Below are 18313 nucleotides of genomic sequence, written 5' to 3'. Positions count from 1 at the left end.
CATAGGCATTGTCGAAGAGGAAAGTCTTCAGGTGCGATCAGAAGATGGGGAAGGAAGGAGGGGACAAGGCGGAGGGATAGGGATAGATGGAGAGAGTTCCAGAGTTTCCGTGTGTAGTGGCTGAAAGCATGGCCACTAATGGTGGAGCGGAGGGGACGAGGGACAAGCAAGGAGGCCACAGCCAGCCGAGTGGAGGCAGCGGGTTGTGGGGCAAGCAGGTCAGTATATTTCCCTCCCCCACTCCCCGCACGGCGCTGTCTCAGGCTCCTACCTTCTGTGGCTGGTGTTGAACTGAGACACAGGAGGCAGCAAACCCACAGTGGCCACCACACGGAGCTCATCGTATTCCCGCAGCCTTGACCTCGCTCCTCACTTCTTGCTCTCAGGTGAAGTCTGTCACAATCTGGGTGCAGTGTGGAGTCTGGGTCTGAGTGTCTTTACTCCTGGAACAGGAGACAGAGCGAAGGTCAAAAGATCTCTCATCAACAACAATATCTTGCATTTATAATAATATTAATAACCCTCACATTTGATATTGCCCCTCATCACATTTTTGAGACGTCTCAAAGCGCTTCACAGAATATACTATAAAGTGAATTGACTGTATATTTTGTGGGCGAAACACAGGAGGTCACAGAGATAGGGCAGTGGGAGTGTGGGACAAGGCAGAGGGACTGGGGGGGGGAAGAGGACTTATATTGTATTCAATCTGAACGGGGGTGCGGATGTAATGGGATACAGTATATAGTTTGGGACACGACATGTCATGTGACTGCCAGGATGGTGTAAGGCGAACTGGATGGACTTTGGTCTTCTTTCATCAGCAAGTTCCTATATTCTCTTGACGGTGGAGGGTAGGGCTGGAGGGGTTAAGCTGCTCTGGGCCGGGCTGAACACTGACCAGGCGAGAGGATCCTATTGATTTTTGTTTATTCCGTTGGCCCCAGAAAGTCGGCCGCTAAATGTCAAGGGAGCCTCGCAGTGAGGGGAACGGGAAACAGGATGGTCAGAGCAGCATTGATTTATAGATCTGTGTGGGTGAGAGGCTGGGAACTAGGTGCTGGCGAGCTCTGTAGAACATTACTGTGTGAACATAGGAACAGGTGGAGGCCATTCAGCCCCTCTGACCTGTTCTGCCATTCTATTAGATCCGTATCTCAACTACATTTACCCGTCTTTGCTCCATAAACCTGAACATCCATAATCAGGAGTCCTGTAGCATAGCGGTTAGAGTACAAAGCTACAGGAATCCGACAATCTACTAACAAGCGGGTTCTACTTACTGCCAGGTAAACGAAGGCGCGTGTGTGGAGTAAGGAAACTTGCCTAATCATAGATCATAGAATTACACAGCACAGAAGGAGGCCATTCGGCCCATCATGTCTGTACCACTCTTTGAAAAGAGCTTCCAATTCAATCCCACTCCCCCGCTCTCTTCCCATAGCCCTGAAAACTTGTGCTCCCCAAATAATCATCCAAGATTTCACCCCGTCCGGGAATCGAACCCAGGTCCTCTTGCTTTCAAGGCGAGTGCTCTAACTACTGAGCCAAAGTAAACAGACTCCGTAGAAAGTGGAGACTGTGTATTTTGTGGGACAAACGTCAAATAAAGGCACATCTCCTTCATTCTTAACTCAGCATTTCTTAATATTCTGTGGACATTGTCGTAGCTACGTCCTACCCACTGCAGACTTGTGCCTCACATAAACTGTTGATGACAAGGCAGCCTCGGGGCAGACGGTGATTTTGTGACATGATCTCGGCTATCAGCCCCGCTCGGTATCTCACAGGGCAGTGCCAGGCTCCAACCCCAAAACTACTGCCTGTCATTGATACCGGTCACTGACCAGCTCACTGACAACCAAAATATCTTCCCAACCCCACCTCCGCAGAATAATAATAATAATGTGAAAAATAAGGAAGTAGCGAAAATAAGGAAATATATTGATCTATAAATTGAAGGCGGACACATGAGACAACACAAAATAATCAGAGCTCCTATAATCATCCAGTGCAACTGGAATCGTGAATAAACTATTCAGAAACGGCTGACAACATACCCGGTGAACAAAATGACAACCTCCTGCACAAAGCAGCTAATTTAAGATGCTCAAATATACTGAGAAAAGTAACATCCATTCTTATGTAATGTGGCAGTGTTATTGGTCTGGCTGTCCATCACTGAAACCACTTAGACATCACCTTTATACTGTGATTTACACAGTAATTACAATAATAATAAAGCGCTTCACAGGTTTTACTGTTTAGTATAGTGACTATGTGTTTTGTAGGCAAACCTGGCAGCTAATTTGCACACAGCGAAGACCCCACAAACAGCTGTGAAATGCGCGTTTATTTAGGGATTATTGGCCAGGACATTGGGATAGAGAAACTCCCTTCTCTATTCAAATAGGAGCGTCAGCCTAGACTGTGAGCTCAAAGTGCCCGACGTGGGGGCTTGAACCCACAACCTTCTGACCCACAGCGACTGAGCCAGTCTGACCCACAGCGACTGAGCCAGTCTGACCCACAGCGACTGAGCCAGGTTAACCCACAGCAACTGAGCCAGGCTAACCCACAGAGACTGAGCCAGACTGACACACACTATATCCTCCCCTCCAGCACAGCCCATAGTGAAACTCGGTCAGGCTTTAGATTCTGTCTGCAGTTGATGTAGTGTTTGGACACAGCTATTGATCTGCACCATCACAGCCAACCGTCAATTACATTACTTTGCACCTCACGACCCTGAATCTTAAATGAGACAATTACAGCGTACAAGATAATAGCCACACGGCACTGCTCAGTGTCAGCGCCTGCTGTGCGGCTGTGCTCGCTGTGCGACTGTGCCCACATCGCTTCTCTACCAGGTGGACTTAACCCTTCCTCTAACCTCACCCATCTCCCTGGCTCCACCATCTGTCACCTCACCACAAAATGTACAGTCAATTCACTTACAGTATATCCTATGAAGCACTTTGAGACGTCTAGAAGACGTGATAAGGCACTATATCAAATTCAAGGAATATTATTATTAATCCCCCCCCTCCCTCAGCACCAGCTGCTGTGTGAGTGGGTTTGAGGCAGATTGATGAAGGTTAGACTTCGCTCTGTGTAATTAACGTTCAGAGATCTTCATCATCTGTGAGTCTGCCTAAAGATCCCATTGGCAGAGTTAGAGACGGTATTTACACTCACACCAGCCACGTGACCTCGAGGTTGCATGGGGAAGGGCCCAGAGTATTTCTCACCAACTCTATAATGTTTCAGCCTGGCTCAGTCCACAGCCCAGTGTTAATCATTGTTACATTAAGAGCTGAGCCAGGCTGAAAGCGTCACTTCAATTGACACACGGCCTGAGCTCAGGACAGAAGAGAAATCATCCTTAAATAAACGTCTTGAACAACATATCACAATGGCCTGCGGTGACCTCTGCTGTCACCTCCTCAGTATTACTGATTAAGCAATGACAAGCCGCTGGGAAAAGGAGGAGAGACGTACATAGTGACACTCACTGGGGGCAGGGAATCCTCCCACCCTATTCCTGTTAACCCTGCAAGCCAAACCCAGAACAGATAGGGTGGTCCTAGCTGGACAAGCAGCGAGAAAGCTTACCAGACAGTGATATCAATGGCAAGTTACGTAGTTTTAGCTGATTAGACTCCAGCAGTTACCTGGGGTGCTCCCAAGCCTTGGCTCTTGCCAATCTGCGTCTAAAACTCTCCAGAATTAGGTAAGCAGAATGTGTTCCTCCAGGGAGAGAGAGTGCACATTCCCATTCCAATAGTCTATCTCTGAGATTTTCATGTGCAGTTGGGATGCATGGAATTCTCAGCTCGATTCGGACACTCTTATGCAATGGTGATGGATTTCTGTGTGTGTCAAGACACCTGTCTGACCCCTTCAATAAATTAATAAAGAGGAGAGGAGAGAGGGAGAGGGCAAGAGGAGGGGAGAGGAGAGGGATAGGAGCTGAGCGGGAAAGAAGACTGAAAATGAGGTTTGGGGAATACACAGCTATATGCAGTGAAAGTGCTAGTGAGGAGCAGGGTATCTGTCAAACCGTTTAGAGCAGAAGTTGTAGAAAAGAATATTAATGGTGTATTTAATGATGATGAGGGATGGAAAAGGTTATAAATAGAGACGCTGTCCTGCTACAGGCTCACATCCAGTACAGTGCTCGGCTACAACAATATTTAACAGATTCCCTGTGACAGACATCATTATTTATATTATACACACAGCGATGTCTTATATAACTAGGGACACAGTGTGTGTGTGTCTGTGTGTGTGACACTAAACTTGCATTGGCTCCAGTGACTTTCATGTCAGGAGGACATCCCAAAGGATACAGGATACAGGACAACAGCAAAACAGTTCCAAGGCACTGGATAGTTAGTGTGATTTACACAAGATTTACTGTACAGTGTAGTAACTGTATTTTGTGGGCAAAACTCAGCAGCCAATTTGTGCACAGCAACGTACCACAAATAGCCATGGAGTAAGCGAGCAATTTAATTTGGGGGATTGTCGGCCAGGACACTGGGAGAAATAAATCATAGAAATGTATAGCGCAGAAGGAGGCCATTTGATCCATCAGTCTACATCGGCTCATAGAGGTGTCAGCCTCGTAGAGTCGTAGTGCTCTCACCACTGAGTCAGAATGTGGTGGCTTCAAGCCCCATATTGGGACTTGGAGCTCACATAATAGAATGGGGCTGATTGGCTTTCTCCTGTTCCTCCGTTGTGCAGGCAGCAGAGCAATGGGGGCTGGCAGTGCGGACAGCCAGTAGCTGAGGGGACAAGGACAGGGAATGCGAGAGGGTGGCTTATGTCATGGGTTTAATCTCGGTTTTTAATGTTTTAATGACTGAAAGCAAATCTGTCATCACACGAGCAAGAGGACTGTCATAAAGCAAGCCCAGCGGCCAGAGAGTGTGTGGGGGGGGGGGGGGGGATGCGGTGGAGGGAGACAGACAGTAATAGATGGATTAGGAGACGGAGCCTGACAGGGACTGGGGCCAGCGAGCAGCACAATCTGCTGATCGCTGACTGTCCAGAGAGGAGCTTCACAACCCTGGTTCCGTGCAGCTTTAGCTGGCAATAGGAATATCCTATATTGTGGAGTCCTGTAGCTCAGTGGTTAGAACAATCGCCTCACAAGTGAGAGGACCTGGGTTTGATTCCTGGGCGGGTCTAGGCAAAATATTAGGCTAGTTTCCTTACTCCACATACACGCGTCTGCTTACCTAGCAGCAGCAACAACAACAACAACAATAAGATTCCATTTATAAAGCGCCTTTCACGCCAGGAGGACGTCCCAAGGCGCTGCACAGTTGGGTCAGGACCCGAGCAGGGGGAAATGGTCAGGGTGAGGGGAGGGAAGGGAGGGAGCGAGGAGGGGGGAAATGGTCAGGGTGAGGGGAGGGAAGGGAGGGAGCGAGGAGGGGGAAGACAGTCGAGAGGGGAGCTGAAGGCTCGGTCAAAGAGAAGCAAGTAGGAACCCGCTTGTTAGTCGATAGTCGGATTGCTTTTCCAGGGGGGGCATTTTTAAATTTGATCCTCAATCTACGACTATTTGTAGGACACTGCTGTGTGCAATTGGCTGCCGCTTTTCGCCCACAAAATATACAGTACATCCTGTGAAGCGCTTTGAGACATCTCAACGATGCAAGGAACAAATGCAAGGATTATTTTTATTATCAACCTTAAGAATCTCCAAACCAGATTGACAGCTCCACTCACACATGGAAATCTCTGCTAATGAGTGATGTGTATTCTCTCTCCCCAAAGGCAGGCACACTCTCCCCTCAGCCCCACAACAACACAGCAACAATAATAATCCCTACATTTACACAGCACCTTTCACTTTGGTCAGGGATTTAGACCTGACCCGGGAGTTGAGATCAGGAGGGGTTGGAGGGCAGGGTGAATGGGGGTAGGAGGGTAACCGAAACAGCGTTAGAAGAGGAGGGTCTTGAGACCGGCCTTGAAGGAGGCAAGGGAGGGAGCGAGGCGAAAGGAATGTGGGGTGAGGCAGAGAGAAGCCAGTGGAGCGAGGCGAGGGTGGGGTCACGGAGTCTGGTGTGGTAGAGGACATGAGCTGCAGAGTTCTAGATGAGCTGGAAAGGACGACAATCAGTGAGTTGGCGTAATCTCAAAGTATCTAACCCGGAGAAATCAGGGCTTTTTAAAGTGTTTCACAGGATTTATTGTAAGTATAGTGACTGTGTGTTTGGCAATGTGCGCACAGCGACGTCCCCGCAAACAGCCATGAAGTGAGTGAACGATTATATCGCGGGGGGTGGGATGGGGAGGAAGGATTGTTAGGCGGGACAAGTCAGTGCGGTGTATACACTAGGAGCAGCTGGACACAGAGCTGTGTAACAAAGGCAGAGGCTGTAAATGAACAGATGAAAGGGAGAGAAGGTAAGACCACGACAGAGAGATAAGTAGGTAGCGGAAACATCAAATAAAATCAAGGCTCGGGGAAGCGGATGGTAAATGGGAACATCATTGCCGGGAAGCTGGTTAATGAACGCTTCTGCAAGAGGACAAAGGATTTTTTCACAGTGAGGCGGGGAGGGTTGGGGGGAGGGAGTTGGGGGAGCAGCATGTGGGTTGGGGTAGACGAACGAGTGTTTTCTCTCAGCAACAAAGCTGAACTTTCGACTGAGATCAGCCTCATAGCTCTCATCAATAATACAGCATTTCACATGCACAAACCCAAGCTCAGATTGCTGTGTGTGTTAGTGTGTGTGGGGGCTGTGTGTGCGGGGGAATCTGTATGTGTTAATGTGGGGGAGGGGGCTTATAATTTTAAAAATTTTAAATTTGGTCCCTCACTCTCCTGACCGTTTGTGTTGACTGTTTACTGCTGTGCGTCATTGGCTGCCGCATTTCGTCCACAAAACATACAGTCACTACAACTTAACAGTATATCCTGTGCAGCACTTTGAGGCATCTCAACCACGTGATGAGAACTATATCAAATGTAAAGATTATTATTAATAACTCATAGTCCAAGCATCCAGCACATGAAAGCACTTTACACAAGGAGTTGAACCCACGACCTTCTGACCCAGAGAGGAGAGAGCGAGCAACTGATCCAAGCTGACTGCAAGGACCCAGCTGTGCTGCATGGAGATATAGACTGATTCTTAGCTCTCCATCCTCTCTGTTCTTTCAGCTCACAATCCGTGAGAGCGTTTAATTGGAAGCCACGTTTCTCAGAGGTATGAAATCTGTCTGTTTCTGACCTGTGTCCTCCTCTCACATACTCCCTCATTCTCTGAAACTCAGTCACTGCTCTCACCCCATCATGTCTGTGCTGGTGCTCACTCCCCCACTGCAGCTCTGCTTAGACTATGTGATTCTAAGTCCTGACGTAGGGGACTTGAACCCACAACCTTCTGCCTCAGAGGCAAGAGTGCCACCAATTTGAGTCGGGCTGACACACACTGACACACACACAAACACTGAGCCGGGCTGTCAGTGAGAAGCCTTTTAGACACGGGTCTCTCTCTCTCTCTACTTGCTCCAGAAATGCATCTCTCCAGCTCCCAAACCTGTTTATTCCATCCATCAAAGCTTCTCTGGTTACTTAATTCACAATTATCCGACCACCTTGCTTCCTCCTCCACCGTGTAATTTCCTCAGTTTCTGCTCGTGTTCCTGTATCTGACCCTGTTACTAAAGTGATTTATTTCCCCAAAATGCCTTTCCTTTCCCTGAACCACCATCTTCTCTTAACTGATAGCCCCAACACTCAACACGTCAAGGAACATCCCGTGAGTGACAGTATTAGCTCAGTTGGTTGCCATCAGCACCCCCTCCCGTCCTCAGCCCCCAAAACCCCACTCACCTCAGCCCGACTTGGGAGTTGAGCGAGAAACCAACTGAGCCCAGGCTGGCCGGAGACACATTCCCTGCAGACAAGAATCACGTTGGATCGGTTTGGAAATCACAAAGTATTCCTCAATGCTTCACCCAGGCTTGAAGGACGCTGAGGCTCTCAGCCACGTGCTTTTACTGCTCCATTGACCAGACAACACTGATCCTGCCTCTTGTCAAATTCACACGACCATCAGTGTAATTGCTGCTCAGTGTTGACACCGAGATATATGTCTCCGGCAAATGGAAGGCACGATAATGGAATCTAAAAGCCTTATGAACGGGAGGTGAATCAATAGTGATCTACGGCAGGTGAACAGCCCGAAACCAGCTCTGTCCTCAGCCTCCAACACCCTCCCTCCCTCTCCCCCCTCCCTCACAAGCCAATACAAGTCACATTCTCAAAACCTGTAGTGTGTAGTGGTTAGTGCGCTCGCCTCGCAAGTGAGAGGACGCAGGCTCGACTCCGGGCCAGGGCAAACCTTAGGCAAGTTTCCTTACTCTATACCACGCCAACAGCCATGAAGTGAATGACCAATTTACCTCCGACAATGCAGTGCTCCCCCAGCACTAGGCTGGAGTGTCAGCCTGGAGCTCAAAGCCCTTATTATTTATTCAGAGCTATTTCAATTTGCCAAAGTGTTAAATTAACCAAGGATTCATGGGAGTATTTATTTAGAGAAAAGTATTTGTGTTTAATACTCCGCTCAGCAATAATCTCCTTCCTTTGAACTTTGCAGATCAGAGACTTTAATAGACGATTACATCAAAGTGCAAATCTATAAACTTTTATATCATAAATGTTTTATGAATTTATTTATTTATTTGTTTATTTACTTAGGGAAAGTCCGATGAGCTGCCCAGATTAACTTAAATACATTAAAGAAAAGGGAGTTTCCTCTCTCTCTCTCCCGGTGTTCTGGCCGACAGTCCCCCAGATAAAATCACTCACTTTCGCCAACAAAACACTCAGTCACTACACTTTGCAGTATATTCTATGAAACGTTTTGAGATGTTTGAACGACATGAAAGGCACTATATCAAATAATAATAATACTCCTTGCATTTGATATGATTTATCACGTCTTCGAGGTGTCTCCAAGCACTTCACAGGATATACTGCAAAGTGAACTGATATCAGGATTATTATTATTATTCACTACAATTTGAGATGTGCTCCCCATGTGAAAGGCACTGCATCAAATCCAAGGATTATTATTAATATTATTATATTATGGCTGCCGAGTCTGCCTGCAAATACATGCTCGCTGCGCTTAAGAACATAAGAAGATAAGAATTTGCTAGGCCAAAGAAGACCAAGCTCCATCCAGTTTGCCTTCCACCATCCTGGCAGTCGCTTGACATGTCGTGTCCCAAACTGCGGTATATAAGGTATCCCCGATATTATTTTCTGGCAGAAATCGATCTCATTTGCTCATGATAGTAAAGAATAGATGGCAGAGAGGAGAGTGCAGCGTTGTTCACCCCAGAGAGAGAGAGAGACAGCGATGGGGTGAGAGAGAGAGAGGCTAAAGCTCCCTTTGTGAGTGTGTGTGTGGCTTTGGTGCAGGGAACAACACAACACAGCAAGTACAGCCTGTTGTTTATCACCCCTTTGTCTGCCCAGAGCCTTTGTTTTCCACCTTTCCCTTTTTTTTCCATTAGCGTGTGATTTCATCTCTGCCTGACTGCTGACTGCAGCTCAAAGCAAACCCCCGAATGGAATTAATTTTTACCCCCAGCGAATTAAAGCACGTACCTCATCCCCCGCCCTCCCCACTGTGAACAATCCCAGCCTTGCTGTGGGTTGGCACTGCCAAGCACAGCTCCTTCACCACCCACTGCCTCAACCCCTCCGTCTCCGCAAATCCCCTCTTTGACCTCGGTCACCACCCTTCTCTCCCCTGGCTCAGCGGCACGCTCCACTATTGCTTAGAGCTCCGAGATGCTGTGTGCATGTGAAGGTTTCACTATAACAACAACAACTTGCATTTCTGTAGTGCTCCTCACACGGGGCAGCGTCTTGGGGCGCTTTAAATGCAAGTTATCGTTGTTCACTGTTCCCAAGACCTGGCTTCCCTCCTGTTCAGGTGGATGTTAAAGATCCCGCTATTCGAAAAGAGAAGGTGCCCTGGCCAACACAGCAGTCTGGGCACTGCCCTGCGTGAGGGGCACTATATCAATACGACGTTGTTGTTGGTGATAAACATTTCCCCCCAGTTAAAAATCAGTCATTCATCTCACAGCTGTTTATGTGAGTTTGGTGTGTGCTGGATGGCAGCCGTGTTTTCCCAAAAAACAGTCACTACACTCGACAATCAATCTTCTGAAGCACTTTGAGACGTCCTCCTGACGTGAAAAGTTCTCAAATGCTAGAGTTAATAGTATTATCATTATTAATATTAGGATTATTACCTCAAATAATCGCACCTTTCACATCAGGAGGACGTCCCAAGTTATTTTGTTGTTGTTCCAAAGAGAGTGTATGTTTTGTGGGCAAATGCAGCAGCCAGTTCACGCACAGCGACGTCTCACAAAACAGCCACCAAGCGAACGACCAATTTTTATCTGGGAGACGGTTGGACAGGACATTGGGAGAAACTGCCGTCACACAACAAAATAATCCCTTAAGAAAAGGTTTGTGATAAACCAGGGAGCACGGAATTCCAACTAGATTTAGCCTGTGAGCCCTCTTTGCTTTAATAATAATGTGGTCGCTCAATCCACGACTGTTTGTGCGACGCTGCTGTATGTAATTGCGTTTCGCCCACAAAATATAGTCAATTCACTTTACAGTGTATCCTGTGAAGCGCTTTGAGACGTCTCGAAGACATGATAAGACGCTGTATCAAATGCCAGGATTATTATTAACAAAGTGCTTTTCACGTCAGGTGGGACGTCTCACAGGGACGGTTGTTATCAAGACTATAAAGCCCCAACTTGTACATCATCACCCACAACGTCTGAGGCTGGTTCTGAGTCAGTGACAGGTTCAAGAAATTGGAGCTGAACCTTTGTACATCAGGCCTGTGAAGCATCTCTTCCCCTCAGGGAGTCCAGCACAGAAGGTCAATGCACAGTCAAGTCCTGCGCTAATACACAATCAGCAATGGAGAAACTACTGCAGATAACTCTGAGCTCACACAGTCCGTGCTGACGCTGCAGTGTAGTGCTGGGGGAGCGCTGCATTGTCTAGATTCCGTCCTTCAGATGAGACGTTAAACCTCACTCCCCATCTCCCCAGGGAGTTTCTCTCTCCCGGTGTCCTGGCTGACAATCCCCCAGATAAAATTGGTCACTCACTGCATGGCTGTTTAAGAGATGTCACTGTGTGCAAAATGGCTGCCGTATTCGCCAACAAAATACACAGTCACTACACTTTACAGTAAAATCCTGTGAAGCGCTTTGAGATGTCCTTTGTGTCAAATACAGGGATTATTACTGAGATCATGATGTGCCCTGTTCAGGTGGATGTTAAGCATCCAACAACGTAATTGGAAAAGAAAAGTTTCTCTTCCTCTCTCTCCTGGTGTCCTGGCCAACAATGCCCCAGATAAATTCGGTCACTCATTTTACTGCTGGGCGTCCAGATGTATAAATGAAGGAATTTGGGTCTTTGGGATTCTATACAATGGGAGTTAAATAGCAGGAAGTGGACTTGGGAGAGAAAAGGGCGTGAGACGCAGAGTGGAGATGTATAGAGAGTTGCACGTGTGTGAATGGATTTACTACTTTACTGAGAGGATCCTGAGCTAAGATGAGACATCTGTTTGGAGAGGGGAGGGGGAGGGAGGGGAGGGAGATTGGCTTATATCCATCAGGCTTTCCCACTGCACAGTTACGAACAGCGGGGAAGAAGGAGAACAGCCGCCGGAAAAGGAGAAGTGAGATCGGGGAACACAAAATAATCCTTACATCTGGTCCAGCGCCTTTCACATTAGGAGGACGTCCCAAAGTGCACACAGGGTACTATAGTAATAAATTGGTCATTTTCTATCCATGACTGTTTGTGGGACATTGCTGTGCGCAATTGACTGCCGCGTTCGCCCACAAATATACAGTCAATTCACTTTACAGTATATTCTATGAAGCGCTTTGGGACGTCTAGAAGACGTGAAAAGCGCTATATCAAATGCAAGGATTATTATTATTATTATTACAGCAAAGTGTAGTGGCTGTATGTTTTGTGTGCAAATGCGGCAGGCAATTTGGGCACAGCGAAGTCCCCACAAACAGCCATGAAGCAAATGAACTGTTTGTATCTGGGGGGGGATTGTCAGCCAGGACATAGAGAGAGAGAGAACGGGGATGGGGTCGGGAGGAGAGCTTGGTTTAACGTCTCCAGGTACCAGCAGAAACTATCAAACACACGGCTGTGTCTTGGTGTGAAATGCAGAGTGTTAATCCCGGCTATACTTATGCGTCTGACAGGCTGTGAAGGTAACTATCCAACCATCTCGTCAACATCATGCAGGTTAGTTGGAGCTTCCCCTGATGTCAGCGCTGTGATTGATGGCCTGCTGGGAGCCCAGCCCAGCTACACCACAAATCACTGCACAGAGGCACCAGGCCGTGGGGAGAGGAGCAACCAACGTCCAGCTGGTCAGTAATAATAATAATCCTTGTATTTGATACAGCGTCTTATCACATCTTCGAGGCATCTCAAAGTGCTTCACAGCATATATTGTAAAGTGTAGTGACTGTATATTTGTGGGCGAAACGTGGCAGCACAGCAGTGAACTCTAAACAGTCGTGGATTGAGTGTCATTTTTTTTTAGAGGGATTTTCATCCCTGGAAAGCGATCCCCCAATCGACTAACAAGCGGATTATTACTTACTGTTAGGTAAACAGAGGCGTGTGTGTGTGTGGAGTAAGGATCTTGCCTAAGATTTTGGCCTGGGAATCCAAACCAGATCCTCTCGCTTGCCAGATTACGCTCTCCGCTAACTCGGACTATCTCACAGCAATGTTTTCGTAATAATAATAATAATTTTGGGGCAGGTCGGACACATGCAGAAACCCATGTGTGTGTCAGCTTGGCTCAGTAACAGCACTCTCGTCTCTGAGTCAAAAGGTTGTGGGTTCAAGTCCCCATGTCAGGACTTGGAATCACATATTCTAAGTTGACACATATCATATATCTCACACACACACATATATATATTTATCAACAATAACAACTTGCATTTATATAGCTCCCTTCATGTGGGGTAGTGTCCTGGAGCGCTTCACAGTGGTGGAGTATCACACACATAACACAACGACAAAATTACATTTATAGAGCGCCTTTCACATCGGGAGGACATCCCAACACACATGTATATCACACACACATAACACACACACACACACGGCCTGACACTAAGCCATGCCTCAAGGACACATTCCCTCACACCCTCAGGAGCTTTGCACGAGGTGAAGTCAGATGTAAAATCTCTCCAAACCCATTTCCTCTCGGCCTCCATTGTGTCGTTTCCTGTGATGGCAAACGTTTCCTCTCTTTATCCCTTGACAATCGTGGCCTGTATTCTGTGTGCCCAGCCTTACCATCCACAGTACCAGGGCCAAAGGCACCACATGAAAGACACCATACAATGTCCTGCTGATGTTATGGCGATTATTGTCCCTTACAGTTCCTTACATTGGATACAACGCCTTTCATGTCAGGAGGAATGTCCCAAAACAATTCATAGGAAACACTGACTGTAAAGTGCAGCCATTGTGTGCTTTGTGAGTGAAACACGGCAGCCAATTTGCACACAGCCATGTGCCCACTGACAGCCATGGAGTGAGTGACCCATTTTATTTGGGGGGATTGTTGGCCAGGACACAATGAGAGAGAGCGAATGCAGCGCTCTCCCAGCACTGCGCTGAGCGTTAGCTTAGACTATGTGATTCCAAGTCCTGGCGTGGGGGCTTGAACTGACAACCTCCTGACTCAGAGGCGAGAGTGGTACTACTGAGCCTGGCTGACACTTGATACCGTGATATTTTAAACCCTCATTACCTGCACTGTCATGTTTCCTATCAAAATTACACTTGCTCTTCCAACTCTGGTCTGAAGAATAATTATTCAGTTTGATATATCGCCTTTCACGGAGTGAAAGTGCCAGAGTCACTTCTCAAAGCGCTTCAAGGGGTTTTATTGTGGAGAGGAGTGACTGTGTGTTTTGTATACACACAGCTCCTTGGGACGTCCTCCCGATGTGAAAGGCGCTATACAAATGTAATCTTGTTGTTGTTGTTGTACGCCAACGCGGCAGCCAAAACCTGGGTCCTCTCCCTTGTTAGGCGAGTGCTCATGTGCAATGTGCTTCATGACTTCACAAGCACTTACACAAACAGACTGTTTGCTGGCGATGTGTTGTGTCTCAGTCAATGGGACAACACATTCAGCAAATGCATTTGTCCCAGTGCAACAAATTGGATATTGAGGTTCGATCACCAGGGGACTAAGGCAAGTGGCCAAATCCCAGGGAGATTGCGGTTGACACTTGTCAGTCACAGGAGCACAGCAGTGGGTTTTAGATGTGAAACGGCTTCAGATTGTGCCATTTGAATTCAACAACAACGTGTAATTAGACAGCATTCGGAACGCTTAACAGTGGCGGAGCCTGACACCGAACCGGGGAGAGGGGGGAAGAAGTGACCAAGGGCATAGTTGAAGAGAAAGGTCTTAAGGTGTGATCTGAAGATGGCAAAGATGCGTAGGGGTTGAGGCAGAATGGATGCAAAGGGGAACGTTCCACAGATTTCGCAAGCTGTCACAGTGAATTTGTGGGCATTTCTCCTCAAGGGAACAACCATAATAATAATAATAACTCTTCAGGAGGCCATTTCATAGTGCTTTACAGGATATACTGTGACGTGTGGTGCCTGTATATTGTAGGCAGCTATTGTACTTTTACAAAAAAAATTATTTCATTGTATTTCACTGGCTCCCTATCCCCCAGAGTTCAGATCCATGTCCAAGCCTTCAAAGCCTCCATGTTCTTGCCCTTCTACCTCTGTGACTTGCTGAACCTTCCCCAACCTGTCCGCTCCCCCGCTATCCCCTCTCTGATCCAAACTCTCAGATACCTCATTATCCAGTGCCTTGGGACGTCCTCCCGATTGAAAGGCGCTGTGTAAATGCAATGTGTCGCTGTTTTGTTGACACAACTGGATAGGAACAGGGTTGGCAGGAAGGGGGGGTGGATTTGAGGGCAGGACACTGGGACTTGTGTAAAAAGCAGCTGATGCTGTGATGGGGGGGCTGGTTGGGCGGGGGTCCTGGAAGTGATGAGATCAGATGAGCTGAAGGGTCTTCTTCATCCAAACCCCATCTCGTGATCTTGTGACAAAAAATAGGCCAAATGGTCTCCTGCTGTTTCTTTGCTGTAACATCAACACACACAGGCTATTGGTCCTGAGAGAAGCTCTGTGACGTGAAGCTGCCAATAGATGTTATACAGCACTTTGCCAGGATTGAGAGAGGATGGAACCCGGCTTCAGTTTGCCCCTCGGCAAAGCTTTCCTGTGGAGACGTGCTGAGTTGCTATGTAAATACTCCCTCACTCCCCTTCCTGGGGTTTCCACACACAGATTCCATTCCTTTGTCTGTTTAGGTCTGTCTCTCCACATCCCTGCTCCTCCCTCCCTCGCTCTCTTCCTCCCTCTCTCTCTCTCCCTCGCTCTCTCTCTCTCCCTCACTCTCTTCCTCCCTCCCTCTCTCTCTTCCTCCCTCCCTTCCACTCTCCCTTTCTCACTCCTTCCCTCCCCTGCTCAATCCCAATGCACTGAGGGATGGGGATCTGCACATTGAGTTCAAGATCCTGGTCCTCACCTTTGCAACCCTCCACAGTCTCTGTCTCTGAGGCATCCCCTCCCACCCCCGTCCGGCTCTCTGGGAGCTTAGAGCTACACAGGAATGGAGTTGGGATGAACCTGCAGGGAGCAAGCCGCAGGTCGGCTGAAAGCTTTTATCTATTCAGTCAGTGTTTTGGAGGCAGCTTCAGTAATGGAAGAGATGAAGCCTCGAGATCAAAGGAGGTAGAAAGGTGGGAATGTCAATCAGAGGCCAGAGGTGCGAGCGGCTGTTAAACCTCGCGAGAGGCATTGAGGAGACTTTGAAGCAGTGAAAGGAGAGAACCTCACTGGGCCATCAAACAGCCGGGAGGAGTTCAAAGCCCAGCCCAGAGACAGGAATGGGAGACATGGAGACGAGGGATGGTCAGTCTGAAGGACACGGATCAATGGAGAGTTAAATCTACAGAGAAACAATTTCCTCTGGTGGAGAATCCAGAACAAGGGGGCAATGTCTCAAAATTAGAGCCATTTAGGGGTGAAATCAGGGGCAGTTTTTCACCCAAAGCCTAGCGAAAATCTGGAACTTTCTCCCAAAAGGCTGTGGATTATGGCTGGATCCATTTGCATTGTCCAGACTGAGGTGGACAGATGTTGTTAAGTCAGGGGATCAAGGGATACGGGACAGGGGGGGGAATTGCAGTTCAGGTACAGATCAGCTGTGATCTAATAGAATGGCGGAACAGGCTCGAGGCGCTGAATGGCCTCCTCCTGTTTGTATGTTCCTATAAATGACCAGTATAGTAGTGCAGGGGACTGGGTGATGAGTGGGGAAGATCATTTTTGTGGAAAATTGATACAAAACAGAGCCCTGGAGACCCCTCAGGTTGATAGGAAGGAGTCAAGGATCAACTGTCAACAATGGGACAGACAGACAGACAGACAGACAGACAGACACAGAGACAGACAGACACAGAGACAGACAGACACAGAGACAGACAGACAGACAGACAGATGGTGACAGAGAGGAGAGCACAGCTTTGACGAGAAGCAGTAGAGGGTTTAGATGTACACATTGCCTGACATTGACAAAGGGACTGGAGATGCCAAAGGTGCTAAAATGAGTGATTGAAGACAAACCTTTCCTCAGGAACATTCCCCACTCTACTGTATCCCCCCAGATAAACATTAGTCACTCGCTTCACGGCTGTTTGCAGGGCTGTTGCTGTGCGTAAATTGGCTGTTGCCGTCTGTAAAATACACCCTGACTGTACTTTGCAATAAAATCTTGTGAAGTGCTTTGAGATATCCTCCAGATGTGATCCTCCAGGCGCTGTACGTATGGCCTGCAATGTAATAATAGCCAGGAATCAGGAGTCAGTGAAGGTCAGGCTAAGCTCAAGAGGAACCTCTCCTGTGGACACAAAAGATAGAAGAACATGCATATTTGATGGCATTTTGCACATGAAAGCCACTGACTGTATCAGAGAAGCTAGACATCACAATATCTCAATTCACTTCATCAGAATTGTCAAGTTGACAATTGCTTTTAAAGTAAAGTAAATAAACATGCCCGCCATTTTGGACACAAACAGCCACGTCAAAAAGCAAATGGCCAACCTTATCCAGGGATTGTCAGCCGAGACACTGAGAGAGGAACTCCCTTCTCTACCCGAGAGGGAGGCAGGACTTTAGCTCAACATCTCATCCAAAGCACGGCATGTCACAGGCTTCCCAATAACACTCCCAATTCCCAGATGCTACTTCCAAGTTACCAATTCCCAGATCCAGATTCCCAGATTTCAATTCAATTTCAAGGTTCCAGATCCCGGTTTCCAGTTCCCAATTCAATAACAACAACAACTCGCATTTATACAGCGCCCCTCACGCGGAGTAGCATCTCAGAATGCTTAAATTCAATTCCCAGATCCTCATTCCCAGTTTCAGATTTCCAGTTTCCAATTCAGTGCCATTTCCAGCCTTCTCTCCTTTGCACTGAGATGAAACCCTGATTACCTGTCCAGTTTACCCATTGGTCTCAGTGACACAACAACAACTACTTGCATTTTATATCACCCTTCACGCGGGGCAGCATCTCGGAGTGCTTAAATAGTAACCTTAAATGATACGTTTTGCCCACAAAATATCCAGTCAATTCACTTTACAGTATGTCCTGTGAAGCAATTTGAGACGTCTCGAAGATATAAGGCTCTGCAAATATTATTATTATTAATAATAAGTGACCAATGCAATGAACATCCCAACAACTGACACGTTTCCTTCAACCCACAACGTTGTGACTAGGGTTGAAGGTGGACAGGCAGACAGGTTAACGTCACCTCCAACAATGTACTGTAATGGAGCGTCAGACTAGACGGTGAAGTGGGATTTGAACCCACAGCCTTCTGCCTCAGAGGGTAGAGTGCTGGCAATGGGTTAGGTAGAAGCTAGGACCTCGTAGGAGTCTAGGAGCCTGGAATTCAGCAGATATATGTTAGAAATAATAGACGTGACAGCGCAGCAGGATAGGGCGATCTCAGAGGCTTTACAATAAGATCATGGAGATTAGAGTTACAGGAGAGAGGCGAGCTAAAGGGATCAACTTTCTCTTTGGTGGAAGTAGAGACTGAGCAG

At 47.5% G+C, this 18313-nt stretch overlaps 1 protein-coding gene across 1 annotated transcript in view; it reads right to left on the bottom strand.

The window, feature by feature from the left end:
• The window catches only part of LOC103189094 (adhesion G protein-coupled receptor L1), an 87375-nt gene that overhangs the window by 57024 nt on the left and 12038 nt on the right, over window positions 1–18313 (bottom strand). The window contains exon 2 of the mRNA XM_042344686.1: window positions 272–443. Within this exon, the coding sequence (XP_042200620.1) occupies window positions 272–341 (70 nt within the window). The 5' untranslated portion in view covers window positions 342–443. The remainder of the gene's footprint in view (window positions 1–271; window positions 444–18313) is intronic.

Source organism: Callorhinchus milii, unplaced genomic scaffold (assembly GCF_018977255.1).
Source record: "Callorhinchus milii isolate IMCB2004 unplaced genomic scaffold, IMCB_Cmil_1.0 Scaffold29, whole genome shotgun sequence".
NCBI lineage: Eukaryota > Metazoa > Chordata > Chondrichthyes > Chimaeriformes > Callorhinchidae > Callorhinchus > Callorhinchus milii.
This window is presented reverse-complemented; position numbering and strand designations above follow the sequence as displayed.